Raw genomic sequence first — 20022 nt, forward strand, 5'->3', positions numbered from 1 at the left:
AATCCTGGTGTGCATAAGAAAGCCCTGCCTTGGCTTCCTTCAGTGAGACACATAACAGTAGAAGGAAAAAATCAAAAATAAACCTGTAATTCCCTCTCTCTCTCTAGCCATCATACTCTCTCTCTCTCTCTCTCTCTCTCTCTCTCTCTCTCTCTCTCTCTCTCTCTCTCTCTTTCTTCACAGCTACTGAAACCATAGCTAGAACAATGATGCAATGTAAATTATATTATTTGAGACATAAATTAAACCCATAATGCATCTTAGTTCTCACCTTTATCAAGTTTTTCACAGGACTGTGTCCTGTAGAAACTTTGTGAACAAATAAAGTTTCCAGAAGGTGTCGGATGTAGTGGATACAATGACAGAAGCAAGCCAAGCTGGAAAATTGAACAAATTAATAGTCAATTAACTGCTTTTCCAGAACCCACCTTGCCATATTATATAATTTTAGAAGGTTATTTAGTTTTTAAGTTTTCTGACAGGCATATATTATATACTGAGCCTAATATTTCCCTCTGTTTTCTTGCTCTGCTCTTACACAGAAAATTATTGAGCCCTGTAGTCTTATTTATGCTTTCAAGTCATATATATATATATATATATATATATATATATTTGTGTGTGTGTGCACGTGCGTGCGTGTGTGTGTGTATTACAAATCTTGACAAACCTTAGCAGATAATAATTTGTAAGGTATATCAGAATTTCTCATTAGCAAGAAATCTTATTTAATGCTAATTAGCTATAAATGTTTATTTAATTTTTCTAAACAATTTAAAATTTTATTTAATAATGAAAATAACTAATACAAATATATCAAAATCACTTCTGATGATACCAGAAATATCTTATAATCTCAACCATAAATTTGTTTGTGTCCATATGCCTTAGGAAGTGGCATAATTAACAATGTGATCATAAGAAATTGCCTGGAGATTGAAGCAGATAATGAACAAGTTTAAAAATAACCAATGCCTATGTTGAGAATAGTTGACATTTTGCAACATTCAAAATTACTTTTTAATTGTCTGAGTTTTCTTTTGTCAGTACAGGAACATTAAGAGAGTTTGAACTTCATCTTCTTTACTGTCTGATGGCAGCCTATATTTCATAGGTTCTGACGACCTGACACATTGCCACATTTGTCTTTTCATATACTTGCTTCCCTGTATTTAAGGCTCCTCCTCTTGCCATTTTTATATAATTCCTATTTCAAAAGTAAATGCTAAATGTTTTTTAGGATGGCCAGTTTCCTTGGACAGACATTCTATTAACACATTTAGCTATTTTATTGTAAGTGAAAGCTAGAATAGTTAAAAATTTAAAGTATTTGATGGTGTATTTCACTTTGAAGAAACTTTTCAGTTTCATGAGGTATAGTGTACCAATTTTTGATCTTAAAGCCTGAACCACTAGTGTTCTGTTCAGGAAACTTCCCCCTGTGCCAGTCAATGACTTTAGGGTTCTTTTCTGTTGAGGTCCTAGATCCACGTTGACTTGAGCTTCATGCAAGATGATGAATATGGATATGTTTACATTCTCCTACATATAGACTGCCAGTTAGACCAGCACCATTTATTGAAGATGCTTTTTTTTTCCACTTTATATTTTTGGCTTCTTTATCAAAGATCCAGTTGTCTATGGGTGTGTGGGTTTACTTCTGTGTCTTTGATTATATTCCTTCAATCAAACTGTCTCTCTACCAATGCCATTTGTTTCTCATCGCTATTGCTCTGTAACACAGCTTGAGGTCAGGGATGATGATTCCCCCTGAAGTTCTTTTTGTTGAGAATATTTTTTGTCTATCCTTTGTTTTTGTTTTTCCATGCGCAGTTGATAATTGTTCTTTCCAAGTCTGTGAAGAATTATATTGGAATTTAGATGGGGATTGCATTGAATCTGTAGATTGCTTTTGATAAGATGGCCATTTTCATTATGCTAATCCTACCAATCCATGAGCATGGCAGACCGTTCCATGTTCTGAGGTCTTCAGTTTCTTTTTACAGAGGTTTGAAGTCCTTGTCTTACAGAACTTTCACATTCTTGGTAAGAGTTACACCAAGATATTTTATACTATTTGTGACTACTGTGATGGGTTTTTTCTCATAATTTCTCTTTCAACCTGTTTATCATTTGTATAAAGAAAGACTACTGATTTGTTTGAATTAATTTATATCCTGCCACATTGCTGAAGGTGTTTATCAGCTATAGGAATTCTCTGGAGGAATTTTGGGGGTTGCTTGTTATACTATCATATCACTTGGAAATAGTAAAACTTTGACTTCTTCCTTTCCAACTTGTATCCCCTTGATCTATGTTTGCTGTCCAATTGTTCTAGCTAGATGGCTAATATCCAAAATATATAAGGAACTCAAGACGTTAACATCCAAAAATCCCCCAAAAACATTAAAAATGGGGTACAGAGATAAAGAGATAATTCATAACAGAGGAACATCAAATGGCCAAGAAACACTTAAAGAAATGTTCATAGTCCTTAATCATGAGAGAAATTCAAAACAAAATAATGCTCAGATTCCATGTCACACCAGTCAGGATGGCTAAGATCAAAACCTCAGGTGACAGCAGATGCTGGCAAGGATGTGGAGAAAAAGGACACACCTCCATTGCTGGTGGGATTGCAAGCTGGTACAAGCCCTCTGGAAATCAATCTGGAAGTTTGTCAGAAAATTGGAAATAGATCTACCTGAAGACCCTGCTATACCATTCTTGGGCATAAACCCAAGATGCCTGCCCACACCACAAGGACCCATGCCTCCACCTTGTTCATAGCATCCCAATCAGGAAACAACCCATATATCCCTTAATCCAACTGAAGAATGGATACAGTAAATGTTATTCATTTACATAATGGAATACTATTCAGTTATTAGAAACAAGGACATCGTGAATTTTACCTGCAAATGGATACAACTAGAAAATGTTATCCTGAGTAAGGTAACTCGGGCCCAAAAGGATATGCATGGTATGTATTCACTGATAAGTAGATATTAGCCAAAAAGTACAGAATGCCTAAAATACAATCCACAGACCATAAGAAAGTGTAACAAGCAAAAAGGTCCAGGTGAGGAGGTTTCAACCACACTTAGAAGAGGGAATGAAGTAATCTTGGAAGGCAGAGGGAGGAAGGGATCAGAAAGGGAGAGGGGAGGGAGAGGAGGAAAGGGGAATGGGAGGACCTTCTAAAATGTCCCAGAGAACTGGGCGATGAAAGACTGTCAGGACTCAATGGAGGTGATCATAGCCAAAATGTCCAACACTGGGAAGAGGGGACTTGAAGAGTCTACCATCAGTAGATAGCCAGGGCTGTGAGTGGAGGAACAAGGTTACTAACCCACAGTCAAAGTTTCTGACCCAGTATTGCTCCTGTCTAAAAAATGTGCAGGGATAAAATTGGAGAAGATACTGAAGGAAAAGGCAGTCCAATGACCAGCCCAAATTGGGATCTATCTCAGGGCCGGGGAGGAGGGTCACCAAGACCTAATACTATTACTGATGCTATGATCTGCTTCCAAAGGATGCCCTGGCATCACGATCCTCTGAGAGGCCCTACCAACAGCTGACTGAGACAGACATAGATACTTTCACCCAACTATTGGACTGGTCAAGGACCTCTATGGTTGAAGTAGGCACAGGACCGAAGAATTTGAAAGGCAGAGCAACCCCATAGGAAGACCAGCAGTCTCAACTAACCCAGACCCTAGGGAGATCCCAGAGACTGAGCTACCAATCAGGAGCAAACATGGGCTAGTCCAAGATCCTTGGCACAAACACAGCAGAGATCTGCCTTGTCAGGCCTCAGTGGGAGAAGATGTACTTAATTCTAGATAGACTTGAGGCCCCTGGGAAGAGGGAGGCCTGCGGGGTGGGGCATCCTCTAGACAGCAAAGGGGAAGAGGAATAGGACGGGGAACCATGAGAGGGGGAACTGAGAGGGTCAACAACTGGGTTTTAAATAAATAAAATAATAATAAAATATATTTCAAATAAACATGGTTCAAATATAGTATACCTTAAGCAGTTCAGTAGAGTAAAAATTAAAACATGCCACTTATTTAATAATAAAAGACATTTAGTTTATCATAGAAAGAGCTTATTTTACTTAGATAAATACACTAGGAGTAGTACTGACAGTGAAGAAAATAAAACATTCAATAATCACCATATACTGCTAAGCACTGGTTTACAATAGCAGGCAAAATTCCCTACTGTCTGATGGGCCTTCAGTCCAATTAGGGGCATCTTGGCAATCACCAAGATGTAACTACTATACCCTTGAGGATATTTTGCTAAGCTGATCTTTGAAGTAGTTTGTAAATTTTATAGCTAGATAAACTATTGATTGCTCTTCTCCTTAGGCAGTTTCCATCCTTCTAAATATGACCAGGATAACTGGTCCTCAAGGGAAGTTCCAACTAGAATTCTCCAAGGGGTATGTCCAGTGTCTGTGGTCTATTCCTTAGAATGGCCTTCATTCAAGGTCTTTGAACTATACAAAAGCAATCACAACAGCCTATGATAATGTTGTAGTTTCCTTACTTCTGATCAATAATTTGACATAAGCATGTTCTTCATCTTTACTGCTGCCATGTTGAGATTACATGCTTTAGAATCTTGCACAGAGTTTTCATAAATCACTGCTAATCACTCAAGGCTAATTTTTTAAAAAGGACTCTTATATTACTACCGTGGAATTAATTGTGGAAGCTTAACATAATTGATGCTTTGGAAAACATGTGGTACTGATGGAATTGTTACTAATACGCTATCAAACATGCTGGTGTTTAAGCATGTTTAAATCAGTTCATTTGTAACTAATTTGTTCATCTGTGCTGTATAGTCATTCTTAAAATCCAAGTGTTGTTGTTGTGTTCTCCTTCCAACGTCCTAAACATATGTTCTAACTTCATTAAACATTTAATTTAATTGAAGAAAAATGAAGAGTTTTATATTTCAAAGCTTCCTTGAAAAGCCTATCATTTACCTGTTGTACCTTTGTGAAGGTCTACAGTAACCATTCTTTTGTTCCTGCAGTGTATTAAATGGCTTTGTAACACAGATTCCTTTAATATGAACAGTTTCCAGATTGACCACTTGCAAAAAAAAAAAAAAAAAACCTCTAAATACCCAAAGTGAAAGAAATATGTATGCAACGAGTTCACCTATCAAACCAAATTATTTCAATGAGTATTTTGTATAAATTAGGCTAAGTCAACAACTTATTGCATGTATTGTAGGAGTTAAATTTAGAGAAAAAAATCAACAATGATCACAGAAACATAGTTTAGAAAATAAGAAACAAGCCAAACTGGTAAGGTTTATGAAAGTAATTGGAATGGCTATTGGGAGTGAGCAACATGGACAATATTGGCATCATTCTTGAAATCTAGATAATAGAGGGGAAGCTATGAGAATTGGGAATGTCATGGTTGAACAACTTGTGTGAAGAAGTGCAATGGGGAGTCAAAACAAGAAGTCCTTAGCATGGCTGAGCCTCAGTGTCTATAATGAGATGCAAACATCAGGATGGAATTTGTTACCTACTACAACATTCATGTGTCCTTAATGCTCTTTCTTAGTTCACTTGAGATACTTTTAAGTCACAGAATTTGAAGTTTGATTTTTTTCCCTTAAAAACATTCTTAAACTTGATTTTAGCCAAAGGCCTAGAAGCTGATGTGTAACATCATTAATTCCAGCCATCAGCAACAGCATCTTGCGCACAGAAGCAGAGATGGATCGAGTGCCTCTGGGAACAGTGATCAACACACAGACACAGCAGCTTGTCATTCTGCATGGTTATAGGGTAGCGATTCCCAGTCTTGTTTCTGAAGTAGCTTCTCCACACAGGGATGATGGAAGCTTGAACAAGAAGACAGTAGCTCCTCAGTTGGCAGTGACTATCTGCCATTCTTGGACCACATATAACCAAGACCATCATGGCTGTTGTAGTCCTCAGTAGCATCAAAAGTCTTAAACCTTGTCTCCTGGCCACCCCAACTCCACTTCTGCACTGGCACGATCTTTCCAACCTAATTTTTAAGGATGCTTCCAGGAAAAAGTCAATGCTCTTGAATTCCTTAAGAGGCATGGAGAAAATGTAGATCTTCTATAGGGATTTGACCTTCTTGACCCTGAACATATGGCCCAGCTTGGTCAGAGAAAAGAACTCCTTGTCATGATCCTTATCTCCAAGATCCCCTCAGCTTTGACCTTGGTTGCTAAAACTGCTGCGTAAAGCTCCAAGAGAGTCTTCTTGACTTCTCAATGCACCACAGTTATCCAAATTGGTTGTTTTCCAGAAAGAATACTGTTTTGTTTTTGAGTCAAGATCCTCTGTGTACCCTTGGCTGTTCTGATGTTTACACAGATTAGGCTGTCCTCAAACTCATAGTGCTGGAATTAAAGTTTTGTTCCTCTATCCTAGAGTCATCAACTCCATTATATAAAATATATATAACTTAGTAATATTGTAGTGTGGATCTAGAATTTTTTTATATTTTCTGAGTTATGCTATATGATTCCAATCTTCCTGGTGTTAGGAGGCAGGTGTGCCTCAGCCATAAATGTGAACAGAAAGTGAATAGCTGATCCCTTATAGTGTGATCAGAGTTAAGATGCATTGGTCAAAAAGTTAGATTTGCTTTAAATTTTGATGTCATTAACTAATAATGTAGTTATGGAGAAGTAGTCTATTCTTTATTAGGGCTACATATGTCACCTTTGTGTCTCCCATGTGTGTCACTTACTGTACCACAGGGTGCCGGGGCCATCTAGAGCTCTCCTTGACATCATATATGTATGAGCTCCTCAAGTAAAAAAGAAGGTATATTAACAGAGGTCCTGAGTATTCAGCCAAAAAGACCTGAAAGTAGAAAGTACACTTGGATTAAAAATATTTTTATAAATATTTTAAGATTCAGGTGCATTTATTCATGAGCATTGATCAAATACATGATCTGGTGAAATATAGTAACAGATACTGACTTTTTCAAAACAGGTTAGATACTACTGCAAATAAATCTTGCTCAGAGGAACTCACTTAGAGCTAAGAAGAATGGGTAATGTAGACATAATTTTTAAAATGATTCTAAAGAACTATTTTATTGCAGTGAAATTGCAAATGAAAACATCCAAAGTTAGATTAATGTGACTATTTACACAATTATTTGCCCAGAACCAAACTCTGTGCATCTCTGTCCACTTCTATATCATTGTAATGGTCATTGTAAAGCAGTAGGTCTCTCTTTTTAGGCACTTATCCATCACACACACACACACACACACACACACACACACACACACACACACACACACACACACACANCACACACACACACACACACACACAAACACACACAAGATTTGAAACTAGAAAAGCAATAGTGTTATATCCTCTGATTCTGAACTTGGTAACAAATAGTGCAAAATTGTTCTATCTGATTAAGCAAATGCATTAACTATGTTTTAGTTTTGTCCTGCTCAATCTACACCCTATGTGAAGTGCCCCACTCATTGAAAAGAACATAGTGAAAGCATCCACTTTCCCTTTTTGTTGTGTTCGCCCCACTACAAACATATTTCTTTTATAAAAATCGACTAACTTTAGAATCATTAATAACAAAACACTAAGCCTTGTCTATTTGAAATGTAATACCTTATAATACTTAACTTTAAGTTTCAGCTACTCACAATCTGCATTTACTTGGGAAGAGTCTCAATGAGAGATTTTCTACCTTACATTGTTCTGTTGGCATGTCTATAAAGGATTATTTAATTTAAGTTAATTGATCTAGAAAAACCCAGTCTACAGTGGGCAATACTGAATCTGAGTCAATGGCTTCATGAGTTAAGGCCAGCCTAGGTTACAGAAAAATGCTAAGTATCCACACGAGTACGTTATTACATAGGTGTGTAAATATATATTATGTATAAACATATGTCTAGGCTTTGATAATGGATTTTGTAATATAATTATGTACTTATGCATATATTTTTGTGTTTTTAGTTATAATTCTGAATATAGAAACGCATATATCAGGAGCAAAAAAGACTAACAATAAGAAAAACTGTAAAAACATATGATTATTTTTCTAGAATAAATTCTACATAAGAATTTATATTAATTAACGGTTTATGAGGTGAATTCTTATTGAAATGCAAACAGATAATCATTATCCTTAGCATGCTGGCTCTCATATCATATCAGCATTGAGGAAGATGGGTCAGGGAAATTGCCATTAGTATGAAGCCAGATGTGGTACAATATGAGACCCTATTTCAGCTAGAAAAAGGGATGAGAGAAAGAGACAGAGAAAGACGGAAAAAGAGAGACAGAGAGACAGAGAATAGGGACAATGAATAGAGAGACAGTGAGATTATTAACCATTGGGAATGTCCCATAATATGTTTCAGATAATGTTTTGTAATAATAAGGCTGTTTGGTTTATATAAAAAAATGTTTTAAATATTTATTCCAATGCCAGCTGATTTAACAAAGTTAAATTTTAGCAAATTCTATATGATATATTCAATATGAAAAATGTTGTGGATAATAGTAAAATTTCAGAAAAGCCACTATAATTTAAGCTAATAAAATTTTATCAGATATTATGAATAAAGTTATTCAGAGTCAGAGGAAATTAAACTATGTTTTTCCCCTTTGTTATCTCTTAAATAAAATTCAGGACAGTACGCTCATAGACACGAATACAATTTAAAAGACAATATTTTCTCACCAATATTTCATAAGCTAAAACACAGCAGTTCAAATGGGAACTAGATGTGAATTATAAATATTGAATACACTAGAGAATGGCACCAACTTTTGGACAATGTCTCAAAATATTCATTTGAGGGCAAATAAAAGAAAAGATAAAAGATACTTTATTAAACTGAAAAGGGTATCAAAATTGTTTTATGATAAAAAGCAAAGACTGCATAGATATATCAGTGTGGTCACTTACAAAGTGGAATTTGTGTTCTGATGAAAACTACAAAGAGACCAGACAAATGCTTATGCATGCAGAAGCCAAGCAAGTGATAAATACTCATAAATTCCATTGTAAACAGTAAGGACTTGATTTTATTTTGGATTCACAAATTTCACTTAATTTATAATTCATTAAGTCATATATTTTATATTTTGTTAATATGTTTTTTCCTTCAGGTTTCTCTGCATTTTATATATATGAACCAGTTTTTTTGTTCTTTCTTTCTTTCTTTTCTTTTCTTTTTTTTTTTTTTTTTTAGAAGTTGTATTCCTTAAAATAGACAATGGAGGTCCTTTTGAGCCTTTGGAACTTCTATGGCATCTTCATCTTGGTGAATTATTTTCCTTTGGAATATGTAGAATTGTTGGGGCATCCCAGCTCTCGGTTGCCACTGGACCACCTGTAATCTTCAGATCTGCCAAGCTTGCCTTACTGTCTATAGTAATCACGGTCTTTCAAAGCCCAGATCCACCAGTGGAAATCTTCAGATATGCCAGAGCTGCTCTATTTGTAGCTGTCCTTCAAAGTGTCTCCACCACCTACTGAGAAGACCTTTTGATGTCCCAGAAGACAACATCCTTTGGACCCGCCTATGGACATTCACCTGTGCCTTGACCCTTTGGACCCGCCTACGTGTGCCTTCAAAGACTGGGGCTGGGGACGGGTTTTTCCCACGCTATATAAACTGAGCTCCTTCATTAAACTTTGAGCCTCGATCAGAATAATTTTGTCCTGGCTCCCGTTTCTCTCGCCCATTCCATTTCAGCCCAGCCCGCCTCTCAGGATGAACCCAGACCGGACTGAAATGAGTTTTACTGCAGGCAGAAACTCACATAGAATATTGAATCTAGGGCCTCATGCTACTAAAACCTGTATAGTTAATTTCAATAAATCTGTCCAGTATATGGATAGAAAGTAAACACCTTCTCTACACTCTAGCATCTGGGTTACTTATGTTAGTTGGTACAATCTACATGTCATGGGAATCCTTGCATCTTTTTCTTTTTGTCATTATTGTGAAGTTGATAGTTTGCCTTCTTATTCTATATTTAACTTCTGTGAACAAATTAAATAGCATACCTCAGAATAACTAGAAACCAACAGTAAAAACACATTGGCATTAAGCAGCTGTTAAAGGACAGCTATGAATTATATTGTTAGAAGTTTCCCAAGAGTAAGATCCCTTTGCATTACTGAATACCATTTAAGATGGTATCCTATTAAATAATTACTGCTTTCTTTTCTTTAAGTCTAACTCTCATGTGAACAACCTACTATGTAAATCATCCATATGCACTAAGCAATTTCAACAAATCATAATAATGAGATAAAAGCAAAACAAAAATAACCTAATCAAAGCCCTGTTTTAAGATATTTACAGGAATGAGAACCTCTTAGGTCATTACAAACTTAGGTTAATTTGTTATGTTGTTGTTGTAGTAGTAAAAATATTCTCTGGATAAGAGATTGATTATGGCTATGAAACTTTGAAGATCATAAAAATAACAACAGTGAAAATTTTCAACCTCCTTGGAAATGAATATTTAAAACCATATGCTATCTATCAAAACTGAAGGTGGCCTTAAAAATACTTGTTTCCATGGACAAAAAGTTCTAAATAAGAAATTGTTTTGTTCATGAGTTTCAAGAAGAATTCCCAAAGTCACCAGTGCTACTATTTATCTGAAATAAATTAAATGGTCTTAAAGTTCAATTTCATCTTGATTTCCAGAGATCATTAATGTTTTTATATAAAAACCCCTGCATTTATCCAAAATATGTATACATTAGAGCTGGGGATACAGTGACTCAAATCAAGAGTAACGATGTATCTTAATACATGAAGTTATATGAGATTCAAATAACAGGACTAACATACTTATGCTTAAAGTGATCTTTGTGATCAAGGAAAAAAGGGAAAGATAGACAATTTAGATATCAAAAAATACTGAATATAGTGTTAGTGAAGAAAATTTTCCCAATCTGTAGGTTGCCAATTTGTCTTATTAATGGTGTCCTTTGTCTTATAGAAGTTTCTAAGTTTTATGAGGTTCTATTTATCATATCCAAAATATATAAAGAATTCAAGAAGTTAACCTCGAAAAACCAAAATAACCCAATTAAAAAATGGGGTCTAGATCTAAACAGAGAATTCTTGACAAAGGAATCTTGAATGACTGAGAAACAGTTAAAGAAATATACAGCATCCTTATTCACCAGGGAAATGCAAACCAAAGCTACCCTAAGACTCCACCTTACATCCATCAGAATGGCTAAGATCAAAACTAAAGTGACAGCACATGCTAATGAAGATGTGGAGAAAGAGGAACACTCTTTCATTGGTGGTGAAATTGCAAGCTGGCACAACCACTATGGAAATCAATCTCGTGGTTACTCAGAAAATTGGAAATCGTTCTATCTGAAGACCCAGCTATACCACTCATGGGCATATACTTGAAAGATGTTCTACCATACCACCAAACCACATGCTCCATTATGTTCACAGCAGCCTTATTTGTAATAGCCAGAATTGGGAACAACCAAGATGTCCTTCAACCAAAGAATGGATACAGAAATTGTCATTCATTTGCACAATGGGATACTATTTAGCAACTAAAAATGATGACATCATCAATTTTGCAGGCAAATGGATGGAAGTAGAAAATACCATCCTGACCCAAAAGGACAAGGATGGCATGTAATCACTGATAAGTGGATATTAGCTAAAGGTACAGAATATCCATGCTGTACCACAAAAACCATATGAAGTTTATCAAGAAAAGTCCAAGTAAGGCTGTTTCAATCCCACTCAGAAAGGTAAACAACAACAAAAACAACAACAACAAATCATAGAAGCAGAGGGAGGGAGGGAAGTGGGTAAAAGAGAGGAGGGGGAGCAGGAGGGGAAAAGGGAAATAGGATCAGGTATGGGGCAGAGCAAAGAGGAGAGAAACATAAAGGGCCAGGAGAATGAATGGAAATATGCAGTTTCTGGAGGTGGGAAGTGGGAGGACCCTCTAGAAAGTCCCAGAGACCAGGGATGTTAGAGACTTTCCAGAGTCAATGGGGTATCCTTAGCCAAAATGCACAACAATGGGAAGAGGGAACTTGAAGAGGCCACCTCCAGTCAATAGACAGGTTCCCAAGTTGGGGGACAGGGTTAAGAACCCACAGTCAAAATTTCTAAGCCGGGCGTGGTCGCACACGCCTTTAATCCCAGCACTATGGAGGCAGAGGCAGGTGGATTTCTGAGTTCGAGGCCAGCCTGGTCTACAGAGTGAGTTCCAGGACAGCCAGGGCTATACAGAGAAACCCTGTCTCGAAAAAACAAAAAACAAAAAACAGAACAAAACAAAAAAATTCTAACCCATATTTGTTCATGTGTAAAAGAACTACAGAGACAAAAATGTGGAAGAGAATGAAAGAAAGGGGGTCTAGTGACTGTGTCAGGCCCAACTTGGGATCCATTTCACGGCGGGGCACCAAGGCCTGACATTATTATTCATGCTATGATGTGCTATTCCTTATGTGTATGAACTAATTGTCAAGATATAACACTGAAATCATGTCTTTAAGAAAATATTGTCAAATCCTCCTGCACTCAAGCTCAACAATTTTTGTATCAGGAGAAATTAATTTCAAACCATATACTTAGGAAAGAACTATGTGAATATTTTATGAAAAGCACTAAAAATTCAAGAGAGTCCCAAATAATTAATTATGTACACATATAATAGCACCCAATAACAAATCATTGCAGACCATTGGATTTCCAGTGACCTCCAGTGTAACTATGAAAAATAAGTTGATAACGATAAAATGAAACCTAGTATTCATCAGGAGTCAAACAGGGCTACTCCCAAGGGAAAAAGACTTAGAGAAAAGTACATATTGTCCCCAAACCTATGTGATCCCATAGAAAGTATTCTCTAAATATAAGAAATAAATTGCATAAGAAAAGATAAGCTGCTTTATAATATAGAAACAGCTAATAAGTATGACAGAGAAGTACCTTCATGGGGATTAAATAATTTTGTACCTTCAATTGTATAGCCCAATCTAGAATATGTGTTAGAGACAAATAGCTTAGAGCTATGAATACATATACACACAGAGATGAATGCAAAAATGATGAAAATTAGTATTTTTAGATAACAGTGCTTGTGTGGTGAAAAATAGTTTGATATTTTAAGCATTCATCACAGTCATTTAGTGCAGAAGAAATGTTTTCATTACTTGTTGACTACTGATATTTCATATAAGATGCAAGTCAAACTATAATTTCATTTTGCTACATCTAAAAATTTCTATTGACTCTACAAAATGGCTTATTGTCCATATGTATTTGAATATTTTATAAATGAATATAAATGTTACACAGAATAAAAGCTGTCCATTATACAATGTAGTGGACACAAAGTAGGTGTGGTTGCAATGTCTTTCTTTAGCATTTAGTAGACTGATCCCTTTAGTGCAAAAGAGTGTGTGACTCATAAGGCTGATTTCAGAGTGCTAACCAATTTCCAGAGCTCTCTTTGTTGCTTAGATGAATTTTTTTTCTCAAGTATAATTCTCTAGTATAGTTATCAAAGAATTCTCCTTCACTGCTTCTCCTCTTCATTGCTTATCCTGCTAGTGCAGCTGGAAGCTTCTAATGAACTCATGGCTGATGTCTGTCACCTTAGCACAATCCCTAGGAAGAAAATTTACTCCTCATCATAAGTTTGCTCAAAGAATCTTAGAATACTTGAATCATTGTAGGTCAGATCTCCCTACCTGAAATATCTTTAACTAAGCATGCTTAAGCTTCATGTTAAATCTTATATATTTTTTTACAATAGTAGTTTCACCTTAATATTCCTATGTTGCAGAAGAACTAATACTATTTTAAATTTAATTATTAGCCTAATAATTTAGTACTCAAAGGCTCCACAGTGTTTGGAAACTTAAAACAAATTCATAATACCACAGGCCCCACTATACTAACCCCACTATAAAGGACCTCATTACTAAATATGGAAGAGGAATATATCTTAAAATTAACTTGGAAAGGAAATAAATTATAAATATAAACATAAACATATGACTTAGAGAAGGTTTTTTAACATATAACTGAGCATGTGTGTTTTGTCTACATGCATGTCTTTTGTGCATAGGTACGTGGTGCCTGTGAAGACCTGAAGAAGGCCATGGGACTGAGATTAATGAGAAGTCAGGTGGGTACTGAAAATTGAACCAGGAGACTCTGCCAGCTTTAAATACTGAGCTGCCTCTCCATTCCCCGAATTTATCAATTTTAAAATTGATTGTATAAGGAAACTGCTCAAAACATTATGAATGATAAAACTATTTTTAGTGCCAATAAAACAGAATGCACTTGAATGAAAAAAAGACTTGAAATGAAAACATTACAAATATACATTATATTGTAACACAAAACACAAATGTAACAAAAACAAAAATTCTAATTTTTGAAGAAAATATATGAAAGGTGTCTATTGTGAAATAAAAATGATGACAGAGAAGATCGCATTCTCTGTATATCATTGCAAGAGTTGCTTATCACCTTTGATTTTTTTTTTTTTTTTTCACTAAGAGAGCTATGGCGTTTACTCTGGCTGCTGAAACTTTTCTATTAATTGATTGCCTCGCTCATGAGTAGTTCAATCTCTTTAAGTGGTTTCAAGAACTTTACCCCTTCAGTTCTTTTGGTGTAGTCCTTTTGCTTCTATATCATTAAATTCAGAGGTAGCAATTTTAAGAGCTACAACTGTTACCATCTCAAAAAAGAGAAGGCATGGCATGGCGTGGTGGTGCATGCCTTTAATCCCAGCACTTGGGAGGCAGAGGCAGTTGGATTTCTGAGTTCGAGGCCAGCCTAGTTTACAAAGTGAGTTCCAGGACAGCCTTGGCTATACAAAGAAACCCTGTCTCGAAAAACAAAGAAAACAAACAAGAGAGAGAGAGAGAGAGAGAGAGAGAGAGAGAGAGAGAGAGAGCAGGAGAATTTACCCATAAGCCCTAAACTAGTGCAATACAACTCAATAGATAAGGAATAAAGCAAACAGATGGACCTCTTTTTCAGTAGAATCATATAAAAAAAAAAATCCTTTCTTTCTTTACACCATAAAAACCTAGTGTTTCAATCAAACTTTGTCCAATGATTTTGGATAACTATAGTAGAGTTTTACCTATCTATGAGGAAGTTCATTTGAAATACGGTGGTCTTCAATGATTTATTATTATGTATTATCATCTGTGTACATAATTATTTAACTCTTCAGGAACCCCTTGAATTTTTATAGTTCTTTATAAAATCTTTATACAGTTCCTTCCTGAGTATATTATTGAAATTATTTCTCATTATTATGCAAAAATATTTTCAGTTTGAGTGCAAGGAAATTTAACATTTTCAAAAGACATATTTGTAGTGTTGAATTTCAATATAAATGTATTTGACAGAAATGGTCAGACTTTAATTTACCTGAGTAAGGCACTGGATTCAATTTCTATCACTTAAAAAAAAAAAGCCTAAAATATAAACATGAAATTTTAAACAGTGTATTTTATGTCTTAAAATTCAATGTATACTTACTGTGGTCCACCCGACTTGTTGACCCAAGTCTGTAAAATAGAGTGTGATAATCGAAGAAGCTGCGACACTTTGAACTGTGATGTAGTCCTTCAAATATGGGCCACCTAACGTAAAAGCAATGAGGAAGCAATATTTAAATATCATTTCATAACATAGTGACAATGAGTTTATTAATATGAAACTGGAAACTATTTAGAATTAGTTTTAAAGAGTCACTGTATTACATATCAGCTCCGAATATTATCAGACTTGAAGCATTTTATCCAAGTAACTTATGCATCAACTTTCCTGATATTCAGATTGCCAAAAGCTTTCAGATCAAAATATAGACAGTCTTTAGCATTCATGGAAAGAAAGGCAATTACTCAAGAATTTTCTCTTGAAAATTCAACTCAACCAGCCCTTGACTTAAGCTTTGGTATATACTAGATAAAAAAAAGACCATGTATACATGGTGTTATATATATATATATATACACATACATATATGGTTCTATTTTTAAAAGATTACTTATTATTATATGTAAGTATACTGTAGCTGTCTTCAGAGACACCAGAAGAGGGAGTCAGATCTCATTATGGGTGGTTGTAAGCCACCATGTGGTTGCTGGGATTTGAACTCAGGACGTTTGGAAACGCCAGTGCTCTTAACTACGGAGCCATATCAACAGTCCAAAATATACATTTTTGTTTGTTTGTTTTGTTTTGTTTTGTTTTTTGAGACAGGGTTTCTCTGTATATCCCTGGCTATCCTAGAACTTACTCTGTAGACCAGGCTGGATTGGAACTCAGAAATCTGCCTGCCTCTGCCTCCAAAGTGCTGGGATTAAAGGCATATGCCACCACTGCCCTATTGGGTTCTTTAAAATGGAAAATCATTTGTATTCTTCCATTATCTTTAAAAACTTATAGTAATAAAACATTGAAACATTTGTTTTTAATATAGTCTCAGCAAAGACATTCTGTAAAGAAACCAGATACTTAATAAATCATCTCCCTCTCCTCCCTCTCCCTCTCCCTCTCCCTCTCTTCCCCACACCTTGTGTCTTTCTCTCCCAGTATTTGTGTCTAGGTAGATGTGTATGTTTCTGCATTCTCTTAGACATATGTGGGTGGAAGACAGAGGTTATCCTCAGTATTCTCCTTTCGTTTTCCATCTCTTTTTAAGCTCCCAGGATGCTCCTGAAACCACCACATTTAGCCAGTCTCCACTTGTCCCAAGTATACCTCTTCTCTGAGTATTGAGGATACAAATTTGCATAACAAATCCTTTTCTCTCTGAGTCATTTTCCCCTTAATTCCTCATTCCGTTCTCTAATTTAGGAATAAAAATGTCTGTCCTTTGCCTTTCCAGAAAATGTCTTTATATAAAGGAAGAAAAGTATACAGAGACAGGGTGCAAGCCAATACAATGGACCTGCCACCCTTGTAGATCATGCTTTTTCTATTTAAGAGCTCTTGATTTTCTGCCCAAACAAGCTTCAAACAAGCCAGTCTTCAGATAATTGCTCTAAGCAATGGGCTATATTCAGGAACACACCCTAATATAGGTATTTGGCATGGATTTCATATGGAGGGTGTGCTCTAAGTTTTTCCATATTGGTAGTTATGAAAACAAAACCTGCTTATATCCATGTTTCAGCTTTTCAATACGGCATTTCCTCAAATTTAAATACTAGAAATTCAAGTGTACTGACTGGAACACTGGGAAGCAGTAGCACAGTAAAACAGCTGTGGGGAAAAGAAACAAAATTCATTTGTTTCTGTGTCACTTTAAGTACCACATTGATATCTCCTTTCTGACTCTCAGAAGATAGATGGCTTCCTGATGGCTTTTAGTCAACAGATAATCTGAGGGAGAGAGCTTGGCAGCTCTAAAGCTCACAGTTCTTGACTTCCTCTCTTCTCCATCATATGGTCTGTTTGTTCTGCTAAAGGGAAGCAGATTACTTGGCTCACAGTGAAGTGTTTGTGATCTTGTGCATACAAGATCAGTCACGTGCTAATGGATGATTGCAGCAGAATGTATGAGTCTAGCCATGGTCAACAAATTACAGCCAGTTCTAAGAGCCCCTGGGTAAATGAATGTTTACCATTTAGCACACAAAAAATATACTGAGTTTTGGTTTTAATACTATCTGTTGGATGAGGAAATTAAAGTTATAATTTCAGGAGGCAAATTGCTCATTAAGAAAATTATATTTCCAAATGCATTGAAGGAGCTCCATAGTTGTTGTATGGATTTGTTTGGACTCAGCTTTCCCACTGCTGCGGTACTATTTGTAGCTATTATAGATTCATAAGTGAAACACTGAATCTAAAACATGATCTGATTTCACACTTTTAAAAGTTGGTAGCTTAATGGGACTGCAGTGATAGCTTAGTCATTGCAAACGCTCGCTGCGTTTCTGGAAGTATGGATCCAGCACTCAGGCTAAGCAAAACCCAGCTGTAATTTTAACTCTAGGAGATCCTATCCCTTCTTTTGGCTTCTACAGATTTCTGCAAAGACATCACACACACACACACACACACACACACACACACACACACACACACACACACACACACACTCGATAGAAATAAATATTTACTGAATTTGTTGTCTTTTGTTGTCTTTTGACTGTACATAACAATCAATGTACCATAAGTAGGTTAAGTAGAAAAGTCAACAAAAACCTGAGGTAAGAGAAACTTATTTTCACAATACACTGCTAACTTCAATTAAATAATTCACTCTCTCCCCCCAAAAAGTAATTACTCAAATTCTATCCAAACACATACTTCGAAGTTTGATATTGCTTAGCCCACTTCCTGGTCCTGACTGTCTCAGCCACTAGAAGACTTGTTTTAACACATGAATCCTTCATTCCCTTGGAGTATGCCTTAAATAGAAATTGTATTAGACACCGATGCCTGTAGTACTCTCACACAGACATTTTTTGTGTTAGGAATTTGTTCAAATGATACAATCATTTCATTTAGTATAAGCCATTTTATGAAGGTCCATAGAAACAAGACAATGCTTTTGTTTCCTTGGCTCAGTAAGGAGGAATTTGACTTGAAAATCTGATGATGATTCATTTTATACTAAAGTTATATGGATTATAAAGGATTATAAAAATATAATAAATCACTATCATTTTATCATACAAGTATATATGTGTGTGTGTGTGTGTGTGTGTGTGTGTGTGCGTGTATAAACAGAATATCTTTCCATTTTTTTAAAAAATAGGAATTTGGCTTAGATTCTAGTGAAATTTTAGACTGATGAATATTAGCAAAGGAAGAAAAAAATCCTATATATGCAAAGTGGCAACTCCTTAATAAGTGCTTCCTATAAAACACTACTAAAATTTTAAAAAACGCATTCTACAAACCTTACAAAAATCTAATTCAATCAACAGTTCTCTTATAAACAGAAGGCTTTAAGTGGTAGGTCCAGGTGGTGCAATATCAGTAGTATTAGTTCTTAAGTAAGACTTATTTTGACATTTATATATTTATCTATTGAAATTCTGCTCTTAATACTTCTGCTAGAGAATGTTGCATTTTTCCCAATTTCATTAGCTATTCTCTCATTTTATCATAGTATTCTAATTATGGAATCAAAGTGGAATTTTCAAAAAAAATAGTGTTCAGTAATAAAAGGGACAAGCACTGGAATGTTAGATTCAAACAGAGTAGTTTTTACATGCATGCACTAAGTAATAAATGAGAGTTATTGAGCTCTGAGGACAGATTCTAAATTAAATGAATTGATTGGTTGAAATTGGTCTTACCATATTCTAGTTGTAGGCCAATTCGAGAAGGGTACCACTTTGGACCTATACAGTGAAAAATAACATTTAATATTAGTAAAAGCAGAGACTTAGCTATAAAACATGGAGGGAAGACAAGATCCTTATGGGAAAAGAAATAAAACACATACTCAGTATGAAATAGACACTGTAATTCCCATTGGAAGAGTGTTGACTAGCAGTGGTGGGTGCTTACTAGATGAAATTGTCACTTGACAATGAAGATGTGCTCAGGTTATGAGAATGTACCAATTTTTGTAATCCCAGAGAACCAAGGTAGATAGTATAATTAATACTTTAATAGTATTTTATACACATTTATGTAAAATGATGACCTTTTATTTTATACTGGAAATTTCTCTAACTGTGGGACCTGAAAATAATTCTTTTCTTTAAGAGTAAGTGCTGTTAGAATAACACCCACAGGCTTAGACTCCCCATCAGAATAAAATGTACAGAAGTGCTCCATTAGAATGATACGGATGATTGACTTGGAATATTGTGAATATATAAATAATTGTAGGAATGCCAACTTAAAATTTCTTTTTCTACAACATATATGAATAGATAGAATAATACTTTCTTTACAAGAAATCCTTAACATTTTAATAACATA

General features: G+C 35.4%; 1 protein-coding gene across 1 annotated transcript in view; it reads right to left on the reverse strand.

Moving 5' to 3' along the window:
• Positions 1-20022, reverse strand: part of Tecrl (trans-2,3-enoyl-CoA reductase like) — a 79487-nt gene that overhangs the window by 20201 nt on the left and 39264 nt on the right. Inside the window, exons 3-6 of the mRNA XM_021211298.2 lie at positions 19389-19433; positions 15607-15710; positions 6768-6883; positions 272-377 (exon numbers count right to left, since the gene is read on the reverse strand). Coding sequence (XP_021066957.1) covers positions 272-377; positions 6768-6883; positions 15607-15710; positions 19389-19433 — 371 coding nt within the window. The remainder of the gene's footprint in view (positions 1-271; positions 378-6767; positions 6884-15606; positions 15711-19388; positions 19434-20022) is intronic.

This window comes from Mus pahari, chromosome 13, assembly GCF_900095145.1.
Source record: "Mus pahari chromosome 13, PAHARI_EIJ_v1.1, whole genome shotgun sequence".
NCBI lineage: Eukaryota > Metazoa > Chordata > Mammalia > Rodentia > Muridae > Mus > Mus pahari.